The sequence below is a fragment of the Dasypus novemcinctus genome, chromosome Y, assembly GCF_030445035.2.
Source record: "Dasypus novemcinctus isolate mDasNov1 chromosome Y, mDasNov1.1.hap2, whole genome shotgun sequence".
Taxonomy (NCBI): domain Eukaryota; kingdom Metazoa; phylum Chordata; class Mammalia; order Cingulata; family Dasypodidae; genus Dasypus; species Dasypus novemcinctus.
The window spans coordinates 7,733,203-7,748,371 of NC_092216.1; the positions used below are offsets into that span (position 1 = coordinate 7,733,203).

At 42.5% G+C, this 15,169-nt stretch overlaps 1 protein-coding gene across 3 annotated transcripts in view; it reads right to left on the reverse strand.

Moving 5' to 3' along the window:
* Positions 1-15,169, reverse strand: part of LOC139438384 (patatin-like phospholipase domain-containing protein 4) — a 53,689-nt gene that overhangs the window by 10,069 nt on the left and 28,451 nt on the right. For 2 of the 3 annotated variants that reach the window (XM_071213498.1, XM_071213497.1), the window contains exon 7: positions 14,359-15,030. The exons of the other annotated variant lie outside the window; for it this stretch is intronic. In XM_071213498.1, coding sequence (XP_071069599.1) covers positions 14,899-15,030 — 132 coding nt within the window. In that variant the 3' untranslated portion in view covers positions 14,359-14,898. Of the gene's footprint in view, positions 1-14,358; positions 15,031-15,169 lie in introns of those variants that run through there. 3 annotated transcript variants of the gene reach the window in all.

Sequence of the window (15,169 nt, forward strand, 5' to 3'; positions counted from 1 at the left end):
CGGGGGGGGGGGGGGGGACTCCCGAGGCTGATCTGGTAGTAGGACCTGAGAGAAAGGATGACAGGGTGGTCTTCCAAGGAGGAGGAGAGGCAGGAGAGCAGAACTGCCCCTTTGCAAAGCAATGTCTACCTCAAAACCACCAGGCAGAAATCTCCTGCCTTCCCCTTGGGTAGAAGAGACCGAAGGAAGCAGAAAGCGCGATGGGACACCTTTTCCCAGTATCTGTCGCTTCTTAACCATGGAGCAGGGTTGTTCTTCTCTTGATGGAAATAGGAAGGATAATAATAAGACTCAATCCCACCACCCCTGCCAACAGGAGCACCACGACCAAGAAGGGAAGAAACATTATTAAGGATTTCCACCTGTGACTACAGCTTAAGGCAAGCGTTTCTGAATATGGACAAAATTGATCCTGACAATGCTAAAGATCCACATGAACTTAAGATTAATATGTTCTCTAAATTAAAACAAGGTCCATCTCTGTTTCTTTTGCCTACCCAATCACCACAATAGAAAAAGAATGGATAATATCCATTACTAGCAGAGGCATGGAGGAAAATGTTGGGAAGGAGTGTATCGGTGCCACCTTTTTGAAAGGGCAACTTGCTACAACATGTTGGAATTTTAATTGCATATTCCCTCTGAGCCAGCCCTGTAGGGGTATATCCTATGGAGATATTTTTAGTACACAGGGCCGATGCAAAAGGATCAAAGAGAATCTGAATGACCACCAGCGGGCAATGGCCATGTGAATTTTAGTGTGCCCAGACTAAAGGAGCTGTTATAAATAATAAGGTTGTTTAGGGTATGGTTTCTGGGGTATGCTATTAAGCAGGGAATGAAAAAGAAAAGAAAGTTGCAGAAGAATGTATACAGTATAGAGAGTACGGACTGAATCTAGTTTTTCAATTTAAAAGATTTACTTTTGTGTCTGTGTATCGGCACACAAAGAAACAAACATACAGCAGACAGCTAATGACTAATACTCCTAAAGTATGGGTATGAGGGATTGGTTTGAGGAAACTTTTACTTTGTGTTTAAGATATCTATGCTTCTTTTTTTTCCAAAGTGCATATACTATTTTGCATTAAAAAGCAGGCAGAATTTTCAAAATAAGATTCACTGCCATATGATAAGCTTCTAAAAATACTCAGAATCCATGTAGCAGAAGGTAGCGGGGCATTTGACTGCTGCCCATTGACAATCTCAAATTGCGACCAGACTGCCTCAGAGTTTTGCCTTTCTCTGTGTTCTGTGTTTTAGAAGTCTTTGGCTTGCTTTGAAAAGGAAAATCTACCAGAAATCATCATGCCAAATGACTTCATCCTCAAAATAACCCTGAGGGGGAAACTATTTTAACCCAGATAATCAGAAAAGTTTGGAAATGTGTTTGCATAAAGGGGATTGTACAAATAAGAGATCTCTTTCTCTATGAAATTTCAGGAATATTTAACAGTCCTAAGAATGTTGTTGCAGATGACGTGATGTCGCGACAGATGTGAGGAAAGTGCTCTTAATGAGAAAAACCTAGAGAACACAGAGAACTTTTAAAATAAGAGTATCCATCAAGAGTACGCAGATGTATCATTTACACAAATGCCACCATAACTGAAGACGCATTAGCAAGTACAAAAGCTGGGTGAAACATAAATGCTAATATCTACATAGAGTAAATCAGTACTTCGTGTTGTATCATATATACTTAACCGATGTTCAACATTTTGCTGTACACCGTAAATAAAAGTTTGCTTCTTTCCCTTTTCTGGGCCTGATCTCCCATAAATAAGCTTCTACTGATAGTCCTAGAATATTCAGGAAGAACAAGATAATGGGAACTTATTTTGGGGTGCTTTTCCTTATTCTAAACATTCCATCTGTCCGACTGTATTTATGGTATGTAAAGCACCTGTTTTCATTTCCAAGGGACCAATCTGGTTCCAAAGTCACAGCTGTTGATCGTTCGTGAGGGTGTTCAGATACTATTTCTCGAGCAAGGCAGATGGCTATCAAAAGGAACTCTATAATTTTATTTTTTTACTCACCACCAAAACTCTGGACCAAGTCACAGGGGCAGCACTGCCAGTACTTGCACTTGAATATCCCAGGACATGCATTAAGTGCGCTGCTGGGGGCTCAGCTACAGGCACGTAATAAAGCAAAGGAGCAAACACGGAGAACGGCGATGTAATAATAGCAACAGAAGTCGAGGCTGAGGTCTAAACAATAGATGAGAAATAAAACTAGTGGTTTTCATAAGCCGTGTTGAACTAAATCTTAGATTTAGTAATTAGACTTAAAAAAAAACAACTGGGTGAAGGTGGAGCGGGCACAAAGCAAGCTTACAATGAGCAGTATCAAGCAGATGAGATGTTCAAATCGGGTGACATTTTTGGAGTAAAGCTCAGTTTACCAGAAATTAAAATGAACAAACTCTCGGAAGCAGTGATTTGGACAGTTCCTCATTTAAAAGACAGGGGTTAGGTATTTTCAAAAGGGCCTGCTCTGCCGAGTGCCCAACTCAGGTAAAAGTACCAGCACCAAGAATCAATTGGTGACTGCTGCCTCGGGCAGCCTGAGATGTCCATCTGTTGTACTTAGGGTGTGTGAGAGTACTGAAAGCCTGGACATGGGTACAGTTGGTAAAACTGATGAAATTTAAGAATGATAAACCTGAAAAAGAAGAAGAAGAGGAGGGAGAAAGAACATGTATAAAGGGAAGTCCCTTTAAATTCATGGTATTATCACTTTTGACCTCATTAGCTAAGGGAACCTATCCATTTTTCAGCAACTGCAATAGCGAGTGCCTGTTTTGTCTGCCTTGAACGGTGCTTAAAGCACTGAAGAAAATTGGATATATCAGGTTGTGTCTAATTGGGTGTGCGAATCAATTTGTAAATGTCTATAGAGATATAAATTAATATGTTTTGGCTTTATTCATTGTATAAATAAAATATGCTAGATAAATATTAGCACATTGGGTATCACTGTAAAAATAGTAATATTCTCCACACACATAAGGCCCTTCTGATATTAAGGAACCTCTGAATACTAAAAGGGCAAATTTGTCAGTATTTCGTGTTGTATCTAGTTTGTATCTAGTGTATGGAGTATAGAGTTTATAGTGTGTAGTGACAGTATATATCACTAAGAGTGGAAATTAAACACTGGGAAGGCCTTCTGGTAAAGGAGAGATAAAACTAAAGACTCAATAACCCTGGACTGTCGTAAATAAGATCCTGTATATATGGTGCATTTAAACATTAATTGAGAACATGTGCTTTTAACATTTTTAAATTAAGTTATAGGAAGCAAAAGACATCACTGCCTGGAAGTAGCCATTAGCTATAAATAGAATAAATGTCCAATAGAGAAGCTCACCAGTGAAAGGAAAGTAGTGCAATATAATCCAGCAGTTGGAAAGAATAGGATGGATGAACTAAAAACCAAAGGAAAAGAAAGTACAATTGAAAACGATATCTATTCAATCCTAAATCATAGATGGGAGACAGGGACCCCTTGAGAAGGAAGCACACAGCTGAGGGCTTGGGAGAGAGGTGGGGCTGAGATCCAGTTCAGTTAAGGAGCTGTCCACTTGAAGGTGGGGCTGAGACAACCAGGTCAAGGCACTAGGAGGCAGGTGGGTCAGAGGGCGGCAGGTCAGGGCTGAGCTGGGAGATGGAGACATGACTGACAGATTGCACCTGATGCCCACTAATCTGCAGAGTGAGGAAGTGAGGAAGGAGAGACGCTCTAGGGTTGTGCTGAAGCTGAGAAGTTGGCCTTCTCCACTATGAACAGCTTGGCAAGTAGGACAAACTCTACAGGAGAACATGCCTATTTGCAGACAGCTCGTTGAACTCGGCCAAGACATCAAGTAACATAAGGCATGAAGCAGGACCGTGGCATTGGACCACGTAGATTCTGAGGAGACCTTGGCAAGAGCAGTCTTGAGTGGATGGTGGAGGCAAAAGCCAGATTGGCTGAGGGGGTGAATTAGTCAGCCAAAGGGGTGCTGATGCAAAATACCAGAAATTGGTTGGTTTTTATAAAGGTATTTATTTGGGGTAGGAGCTTACAGATACCAGGCCATAAAGCATAAGTTACTTCCCTCACCAAAGTCTATTTTCACATGTTAGAGCAAGATGGCTGCCCATGTCTGCTAGGGTTCAGGCTTCCTGGGTTCCTCCCTTCCAGGGTCTTGCTTCTCTTTCCTCTGTGGGCTTACTTCCTGGGGCTCCAGCTTAAGGTTTCAGCACCAAACTCTAACATCAAAACTCCAACATGAAGAAGTCCCTACTCTGTCCTTTGCCCTATCCTTTATCTGAGAGTCCCCACCCACCAAGGGGTGGGAGCTCCACACTCTACTGGCACAAGAGATTTACCTGATTACTTAATCAAGTAAACCTCTGAATCCAATATAACCTAATATGTCCAGAGGAAAAGACCAGTCTACAAACATAATTCAATATTTCTTTTTGGAATTCATCAATAACATCAAACTGCTCCAGGGGGTCATAGGAAGCAGCAGGTTGTAGACCTCTTGAGAGGTTGGCTCCAAAGGTGAGTAGATGTCAGGGCAGAAGTGGGACCAGGAAGGGACTTTTATAGGTGGGAAGTAGGGACACCTGCTGGTGAAGGAAAGAATGAAAGAGACAAGGAGAGGTTGATGATGCAGGTGGGAGTGCACAGAAGCCTGCACAGAGAAGAGGCGATGGGCTAGAGTAAACCCAGAAATTCTGGGCTGTGAGAGGGGAGAGGCATTCTATCCCCGTGGTGGGAGGAGGGCAAGATGGGAGTGGGGGCAGGGAATTCCCATTTTTGGGTGCATTTTGTTTTCCCCATGGTGTTAAGGTGAGGCTCTAGGCTTGTTCCGGACAGAGCTGGGGGAGGCCTGAGCTTTAAAGAACACAGAAGCTACATAACCATTACCACAGTGGGGAAGTGGCAGAGGGAATTGACTAGCAAACATTTGCTACCGGCTCTTCATAAATATGAAAATTATTATAACAGAGCTTGAAAACTAAGAATTTTGCCAAACTGGCACAAAATGAAAGGTATCGTAAAGTGTGTTATAAAGGCTTAAACTTTATGTAAACTCCTAAAAGGATTTCATCGTTAGAGGTAGGAAGACAAATATTAGCATTACTACTCATTAAAATCTATTACAGCAGAACTATATCACTCCGTAGACTTTTCCCCCAAATGGGAATGGATTTTGGATATTCCCTTTTTTTTTTTAAGTGTTTTAAATTTAATTCCCTTTTTTTTTTAAAAAAAAGACACATAGATCACTTTCCATTAATAACAAAGTAAAGTGATTTTCTCTACTGAGTTTAGAAACTTGTTCACCAACACTAGTGTCTATGTACAGAATATTTTACGGAATTTAGCATCAGAAAGAGAACACGTAGCAATTAAGATAGTTCCATGTTTCGCTCCCAGAGTTTCACGACTTATTTGTTCTAATCCCTCATTCTGCCCAGCCACTTTTACTTCCTACAACCTTCACCCCCACAGATCTCCATTTTCCTGTTTGCTAATTTCCCAACACGATAGTCTCTATTCCGTGTTTCCAGTTGCAGGCTAGGGAATTGTGGTCGAAAGTCATACAAACAATTTGTTGGCTTCATGAATAGTCCGAATAAATGATCTCTGCTAACTTCTCACATTTTCTCTTGTGGACCACAGTTTTTACACAGGCGTTCCAAACTTAGATGATTTGCCTTTTATTTTAAGATGAAAGCCCACAGACTTGCTTACTTTCTCTTTTCCACCCAGCTACCTTTGTTATAAATAATTCCTCTCTCTTCTTAAGGCCTGGCTTCTCTAAGGAGATTTTTTCTTTTTTCAGTTTCTCTCAGTGCTTTTGATTGGGCCTATAGAAACTCTCAACAGAAACTTGCTCAATAAAACACTCCCTTTTGTGTTAGCCTCTTCAGTTCCTCCATTCACTGGCTCATTGACTGACAAATATGCCTAAGTCTTCTTTCTCCACCCACTTACTGTTCCCAACCAAAAATAATACCGTCTATCCACACAACTATCTTTCAAGTTTACTGTTTCTTTTTCTCCTTCACTTTAATGGCAAGCATCTTGGAAGATTTTGTCTTCAAAATAGGGCAAGGTTTTCCACATAACCCGTCACTTGCTACCCTCCTAAAAGCAATTTTCCATTCCAGTCACTATAGAAACCATCATGTAAACAGAGTGTCTCAACACTTAAATGTGCACAGGAATCCCTCGGGAATCCAGTTAAAATGCAGGTTCTGATGCAGTAGATGGGGTGGGGCCTGCAAATCTGCATTTCTAACAAGCTCACCCGTCAGCCAGAGCCCTGGTTTTTACAGCTCACTAATTTCCTCCTCTTTTCTTCATCCATCTTTCGCTTAAGGTAATTTAAGTTGGGTTTCCTTCACATGCAACAAAAACACAGGACATCTTCTAAAATCTCTCTCTTTACTGTGCTTCCCTCAAATAAGAAAAAAATTTCTAAGGCCAACTTAGGAAAACAGGCAATAGACCTCAGGAGAAAATTCACAGAGGAAATTAAGAAGGTTAAGTTAAAGAAAATTATTTAGCATTTCTTGGCTAGTTTGAGAATTTATCCAGCCAGATGAATTTTAACATCCACTTGTCACTGTTTGAAAACAAAAGTACTGAGTGTGTGATTGAAATTTGTAATATTCCTGGTTTAATTTAGAGGCTAGGTACCATGTAGAATTTAATCTTCCCTTTCAGGAACATTACATCTCTGACATCGTACATCTGTAAATGTGTAGTGTTTTCATTTGTGTCTTGCACGTTTTCTAGATTTATATAACCATGCAGTTTTCTACCTTTTAAATTTCTGCTGATAGTAAATATTGATTTGCCTATATTTCTAAGGCATTCTACTGAAATCTTTAACTCCTCAACATACTTTTTTTCAGTTTACTACATTGGACTTAAGCATTCATTCATTCATTCATTCCTCAAATACTGGGGGCCTACTGATGTCTAGGTCGTGTGCTTGGTGCTTGAGACAATTTGCAAATGATGGCCATTTGGTTCATCCTATCCATTTTTTAACCTTTCACTTAGTTTTCTTTGTTGCTGCATTTTCTAGTGTCCGGAACAACTGGCATGCTAGCAGATAGGTCAGGTACACTTGTTTTATTCCCAACTTGTATGGGGTCTTTCACACTTGATTACTAGCCATCAAGCTTGTCATTTTACTGTGAGTGATAGTTGTGGGAATCATCTTTTTTTGAAAATTCTTTTTTTATTCAATTGCAAGCTGAAATTTTTTATTCATCTGGTATGTATTTTGAAAGTTATCAAATTACTTTAATGCATCTGACAAGATGTAATTATTTTCTTCCTTTAGGCAATTCACTTAGTGACTTAAATTTAGAATCTTAACTGTTGAACTATCAGAGTGCAATTATTGAAAGACGGACAGATAGACATCACAACCAAGCAGGCAAGGAAGGATAGCTTAATAGATAGAACCAACCTGATCTACAGCATTCACAAAATAAAGAGAAAGCCATCACAATTTGCAGAAAATACAAAGTATATCATTCATTCGTGATAAATGAAACAAACAAAATCCTCTAAGTAAATTCTGAAAATGGTAATTTCACTAATTTGGTTAAGGGATCTGTAAATTACAATAAACATTAAATTTAAGGCTGTAGCTTTGGAACTGCTTCTTTAAAAACAGGAACCAGGCAAGAATGATGTGATTGTACTTCTATACAAGGCTGAAATGGAGGGTATAGGAAAGAGAAGAGCTGAGCAGTATAATTACTGAAAAGGAATAAACGAAATCCATACCACTCATAATCAATGATTATTATCTACATGGATCACCCAAGAGAATCTATTAATTACAACTAAAGAGGAAATTTGGCAAGGGTGATCATTATACAATTATTAGCAGCATTCCTATGCACCAGAAAAACTACAAAATGTACTAAAATGAATTAAAATAAGTACAAGAATTGAAGCATTTTAGAACAAATCCAATAAAAGCAGAAGCTGGCTGGAGAAAAAAAAAAATATATATATATATAAAGAATTCCAACACATTAAGAACAAGACAACAAACCAATAAAATATATATAAAGAGGAAATCATGTAGGAGAAAATATGAATGGTCTACAACCTCCTTTGCTCATCAAGCTGGAATGGGGAGCTGAGTGTGGAGGGTGCTCCTGTAGGGCTAGGAAGTGGAGGTGGACAAGGGAGACTGGTATACCAGGTGGACAGATTAAATCATGAACAGGTCAAGCATAAGGGGAGTCAAGTTTCTCAGTATCAAAGAAGGGAGTTATGAATAAGAAAGGGGAGGGGGGGACTAGAATGAAATCTGGAATTGGATATGTCCGTGTGAACTCCTGGTTTTTCATAGATAGAGACAATGATAGATGGATAGATAGATGATATAGACAGATGTCTACATAAACAGAGATGTAAATGTTGGAACACATGCATGTATGCACATACATACACAGGGGTATGTATTCTCAATCTCTAGCCACTGGCAGCATGCTATATAATTACAATGTTATTTGGCTAGTAAACTTGGTTTATAATTACCATATTTATAAACATCAATTTCCACTACAATGGAACCAGAGCACTTTGGAGAAACAGCTGAATCCGGGGATGGGGCAGAGAAAGCACAAGATGAGCTTGGAACATCTTCAGCTGGAAAGCAAGAAAGTGGCTCAAAGAGAGAGAGCCCTGCTCCAAGACACAGAAGCAGTGAAAACGGGCTCCTGCTGGCCAGACTGAGAACAACTCGCGCATCAAAATGAACAGTCCTAGTAACATAATATTCCATTGAGACTAGAGAAAACCATGAGTCTACACAGACATAAATATACCGACAGGAAGAACAAGACATTTAAATGGCTTCAGAACACTTCCCTACAAGATCCTTATTAATTCCAAAGGGAAAAAGGAATTTTTATGGTGAAGAGGCCTGGCAGATATCACATAAGCAAGGTAAGATGCAATGAACAGAATGTGGCATCCTGCCTGTGCCTTTAGGGCCAACACGCATGGCCTGAAATCGAATCATAAGGAAACTTCAAATAAATACACGTTGAAGGAAATCCTGCAAAATAACTAGCCACAATCTTGCTACTCCTGGAGTCATGAAGTCCAGAAAAGACTGAGAAAATGATCTAGACTGAAGATGACTAAAGAGAGGGCCAGTGAGTGGAACGGGGGAGTGCATGTCACTTTTGAATAAAATAAAATGGAAGATGGGAAGTGGATTTGGCTCAACTGATATGGCGTCTGCCTACCACATGGGAGGTCCAGGGTTCAAACCCAGGGCCTCCTGACCCATGTGATGAGCTGGCCCATGCGCAGTGCTAATGTGCACAAGGAGTGCCCTGCCACACAGCGGTGGCCCCCGCGTAGGGGAGCCCCACGCGTAAGGAGTGCGCCCCATAAGGAGAGCAAAAAAAGCACAGCTTGCCCAGGAGTGGCGCCACACACACAGAGAGCTGATGCAGCAAGATGACACAACAAAAAAAGCAACACGGTTTCCCGGTGCTGCCTTACAAGAATGCAAGCAGACACAGAAGAAACACACAGTGATGGACACAGAGAGGAGACAGCTGGGGGCGGGGGAGGGGAGAGAAATAAAGAAATAAAACTTAAAAAAAGAAACCCAACACAGCAGGATCTTCCAGGAACTCTTGTGCTCGGGCAGGTGGGAAGAGGAGGAGGGCAAGGATTTCCTCCCGGCGCCCTGGTAGAGCAGCACGTCTTTCTTGCTGGGCAGCACAGCGTCCTCATCCAGTTCCAGGGCTCTCTTGAGCAATGGGCAGGGGCGCAGTGGGGTGGGACCATCCCTCCTTGGGTTTGCAGTTGCCACGGGGGGTGGTGGGTGCAGCTTCCCCTCCTCCTTTCACAAGCTCAGTGGGAGCCAGCCCTTTGGGGCGCTGCAAGCCATGCCCAGCATCTAAGCGTCTTCAGCACCTGGAGCGCAGCCTCCGTTCCTGGGGCACAAGGCTCCCCTCCCTGGAGCAACCCTGGGCTGGAAGAGCTGGCACCCGAGCCTCTCTCCAGCAGTGTCTCCTTCCTCCACGTGGAGCTGGGGGTGGGCAGGAGTCTCCGCCCGCTTCAGGGCAGCCACACTCCCCGCCCCCGAGCTCCCTGCTTTACCGCTGACTCCTGGGTCCCGAATGACCAGAGGCACCCCTGCAGAGTCGGTGTGCTCCAGTGCAAGCCTGCGAGGGGGAGCCTCCAGCTCCCTGCACCTCCCAGCACAGCCGTGGGCTCCATCTCACCTCACAAAGCTCCTGGCCCGCAGCTGGCGGCCCTGAGCTCTGGACCCTCCTGCAGGGGCTTGGGTGCTGGCCGAGCAGAACAGAGGCACCCACCGGAGGGGGCGGCATGCCCTTGGACTGGCAAGAATGGCAGACCTTTCCAGAAAGGGCTGCTGTACTGATGTGCGCTTTGCTTGGTCCACTCACGAAAAAGAATTTGACTTGTCTAAGGCCTTCAAGAACAGCTGTAAACACAATGAACTTGAGCATGAAGCAAATGCTTCCTCCACATGGCAAAATGCACATGCCACAGTATGTTGTATTTTAGGTATACATGCGCAAGCACACATACATATGATGAGTACATGTAGACACATGCTTTCAGCAAACTATCTTATTTCAAGAATAAAACTGGATCCTGTTAATATATTTTTTTAAGATTTATTTATTTATTTTCTCTCCCCTACCCCCCCACCCCAGTTGTCTGTTCTCTGTGTCTATTTGCTGTGTCTTCTTTGTCCGCTTCTGTTGTTGTCAGCGGCACAGGAATCTGTGTTTCTTTTCGTTGCGTCATCTTGTTGTGTCAGCTCTCCATGTGTGTGGCGCCATTCCTGGGCAGGCTGCACTTTCTTTCACGCTGGGTGGCTCTCCTTACAGGGCACACTCCTTGCGCGTGGGGCTCCCCTATGCGGGGGACACTCCTGCGTGGCAGGGCACTCCTTGCGCGCATCAGCACTGCGCATGGGCCAGCTGCACACGGGTTAAGGAGGCCCGGGGTTTGAACCGTGGACCTCCCATGTGGTAGACGGACGCCCTAATCACTGGGCCAAGCCCACCACCTGGATCTGTTAATATTATACTTTGTGAATGATGCACGTTCAGAAATGCTTTCTAAAGTATGGAAAAGGTTCGAGTAGATAACTTTGAAACTTGCTTTTCTTTAAGTTGGTCAAGAGCAGGGAAAATGATGCTGAGCTAGGGAAGATATGTGTGGAATAAAGAAATATATATGTTTTTGTTAGCATTGAGTAAGTGAAGCTTTGGGTTGTATCACCAGAGGCAAACATTAAATGCAGAGCTAAGCATTTATGCTGTAAATTCAGCCTGAGTAAACTGGATATCTGTAAAGATTAAAATTTTAATAATAAATAATTTTTTAAAAAATCCACCCACTTTTCCTGAACTGCAACAATTGTTTTTTTTTGTTTTCCTGATTTATGTGGTTAATCACTTCAACTTTCAATTTTGTTTGGCTACAGTGTACACACAGTTTAGGCAAAGAACAAAAAAAAATCACTAAATTTTGCTAATTATTGGTTCTTCCAAGAAGTGAAATGGATCTAAAGTATTTTTATATCAATATTTATAAATACAAAAAGTGATTGTATATTTCTACTTTAATTATGAGAAAAAAACTGAAAGTAGAATAAACTAAGATTTGGGCATTTTAGATTCATGCTCACTGTGAATCCCAATTCACTACCAAGAGCGATAGGACAATTTCTCTGCAAGCCTCTGGTGTGCAGACACCTTTTCCTGGTATCGGGAAGCCACAACGCAACAGAGAATTTCAGTATTTTCTTGCTTCCTTTGAGCACTATTTAACTTTGAAACCAAACCTATTTTCTTTAATTGTCAATGGAAACGGTGAGTAGCTGCAAAGTAAAAAGTGTTATTGCAAAGAAGAAAAGAAAGACTAATGAAATTTTAAATGACAGGTTCAAAGATAATAGGAAATTGTCCCAACAGGGGACTGGGAACCTATCAAGCTGCCAGTCAGAGTAATTACCCTGCAAACATTATCAGTATCTGGGCCAGAAAATCTCCTGATTTGCTCGACACCAAATCCGCACTTCTGATCCTGATAAAAAGGCAGACCCCATTTTCCACGCCTGTTTTCCGAGAGCACAGAGCAGGGGTTCTTAACCTTTTCTGTCCCACCGACCCCTCTGCCAGGCAGGTGAAAACCACAGACCCCTTACTAAGTCCACGCTGTATGGTGTATGATTTAATAAATGCATCACACCTGCAGCGACACGTCCCCACAGGAATAATGTTATTTTTAATTTAGGCTCAAGCCCACTGACCCCTTGTGTACACCAGATCCCCTGATGTAGATGCATGTGGATCACTCAGAACAGATTAGCAGAGCACGCCTTGCGACTGGCCTGGCAGGAGAGTTTGGAACTGTGCCTCCGGAGAGGGTGGGCGCGTGTGACTGAGTCCCCTTGCATTGCCGGGTGTCCTAGCAGAAGGCGCTCCAGACCACGCTGGCACCAGCAGACTTTCGATACTTTTTAAGGCAAGCACCATCCACCAGCAGAGTCAACGTCCATCTGTCCCCTCTGAAGACAGGGAATGGGTGCAAATTACTTTCAAAAAGCCCACTATCAGGATTTGTGTTTGCTGGGGGGGAATCGACAGCACATCAAACCAAGGGAATATTCACAGAAAAGGATGGGAGGAAGAGGTATGGTGAAAAATCCTTGGACAAAACTGAAAATTTACCTGGTAAATAAACAGAATTGAAAATGAATTATTAATCTGTCCATCCACGTCACTTACTAAACCAACATATTAATATTTGCCAGAGTGGGAAAAATATCCACCTCGAGAAACATCTTTTGTCTACTGTGGTTCTGTGCAGTCCACATAAGAAAAGGGGGGGTAAGTGGGTGTTTATGTGCTGAAAACTGTGTGTCCAGGGTGTTTAAGAACCATTAAATTGATTTAAAGAATGGTTTCAAAGGGTAAAAAGAGAAATGCATAACAATTAATGACATGCAATTAAATCGGTTTGTTTCTAACTGCCTCTTAGTAATTGAGAGTTCATGCTTGGCAAACCCCATCAAAGCAGATTTAAGACTTAAGAGTGTGTGAGTGAATGAATGTAAACCCAAGTACACGTCCTCAAAGAGATAGGAGAACTACTCAAAAAGCATCAGACCTGATTCAGCATAACAGAATTTAAAAAGAAGAGATATGGTGTGGGGGCATTTCCAGGATTTGGAGTTGTCCTGGGTGGTGCTGCAGGGACGGATGCTGGACACTGGGTGTCCTGCCGTGGCCCACTGGGTGGACTGCAGGAGAGTGTGGACTACAATGTGGACCACTGTCCATGTGGTGCAGCAGTGCTCCAGAATGTATTCACCAAATGCAATGAATGTGCCATGATGATGAAGGAGGTTGTTGATGTGGGAGGAGTGGGGTGAGGGGTATATGGGGACACATATTTTTTCAACGTAACATTTAAAAGAAAATAAAGAAAGGAAAGAAAGAAAACAAAGAAAGAAAAAAAGGAAGAAAGGAAGGAAGGAAGAAAGGAAGAAAGAAAGACAAAAGCTAAAGATGATTCTGGATGCCATTTTTATTTCCCAGGCTCTGTGGGTCTTCACTTGTAGGAGTGTTTTATCTCTTTAGGGGTAGATACTGTCCAGTTTAGAGATGGGTGGCTAATTATGCAGAGAGGAGTGGTCTGTTCAGGAACCCCAAGAGCTGGGGTGGTTGGTGAGATTGAGAGAGAGAAAAAGAACAAGCAAGCAAGGCCTGGCTTTCCAATAGGAGGCATCACAACAGTCCCAACAATCTCCTCATCTGGGGTAGAGTTTGGGGGAGGACGGTGTGGGGAAGCGTCTGCTGAGGAAAAAGGGAAACAGAGGTATTCACGCTCTCCTGGGCTTGACGTCCCTCTTCTACCCACCCCCTACTTCCTCCCCAAAGCCAGTGCAGACGTCTCTGAAAAGCCAGCCTTGTTCAGCTAATACTTGCCAAGGTCTTGGACAAAGCTGCCCATTTCCTCCACTGTCAGTGCCCTGCACAGCTGGCTTCTCACTGCTGACCTAGAGACTGGGGTTTCCCTAGTTCCCACCAGGTGACATGGGGATCTCACGGAAACACCCATGTTCTGTTTCCAAAGCATGCCCCACATTGTCCGCAGCCATGTACATGGCGGCCGCCATGTTCCGCATTTTCTGGTCTACTCATGATTTCCTGCTCTCTGAAAATGACTCCTCGCCACCCTTCTCAATGAAGTTGCCAAAACCTAATAAAACGCCTCTTATTTCCTTATTAACAGACAAAGTCCTGATAGATTTTTATATATATTTAATTGGAAACCATCTGTATTAATTAGGGTTCTCTAGGGAAACAGAATCAACAGAGATATCCATCAATAGTAAGAGATTTTATAAGAGTCTCTCACGCTGCCAACGGGATGCATAAGTCCAGGTTCCGCAGGCAGGCTGCAATCAAAGGCTGGAATGAAAGTCCAATGAAGGTTCTTGACAAGTTCTGGGAGATGTTGGCTGTCCAAAGACGAGCTGGGAAATTCTCTCCCAATTCTGGAATCACTTCCCATTTTGAGGGATTCAGCTGATTGGGTGAAGCGTCACTCATTGCTGATGGCAATCTCCCTGACTGATGTAATTATAACCAGCTATCTATGATTTACTACTGCAGTAAAATCAACAGTGACTGAAGTATAAGTGTCCTTGTATTAAAGTTAGCCCAGTGCTTGCTAGACCAAACAACTGGGCACATTTACCTGGCCCAGTTGACACAATAGCCTAACCATCACACCATCTCAAACTGTCTGAAATCTATTTTGCATTATCAACTTTTACACATGCTACTCGAACCAGTTTTCTTTTAGTAAAAACCTAACGGCATCATCAAAGCCACCGTGATACAGGGATTCCATTTTCTTCCTGCTTGGTGGGAAAAGGGCTTGATTGAGCCTCACCAGGTTGGCCACAGACAACTAGGATGGAGAAAGGAATTTAAGCTATAGGATGTAAATATACAATATACTTTATAGTACACATGTTCTCAATAAGAAAATCAATGCATAAAACTTGAAAAGGTGACTCCACCCAAAGATGAACTGAGGCTTTCTCAGC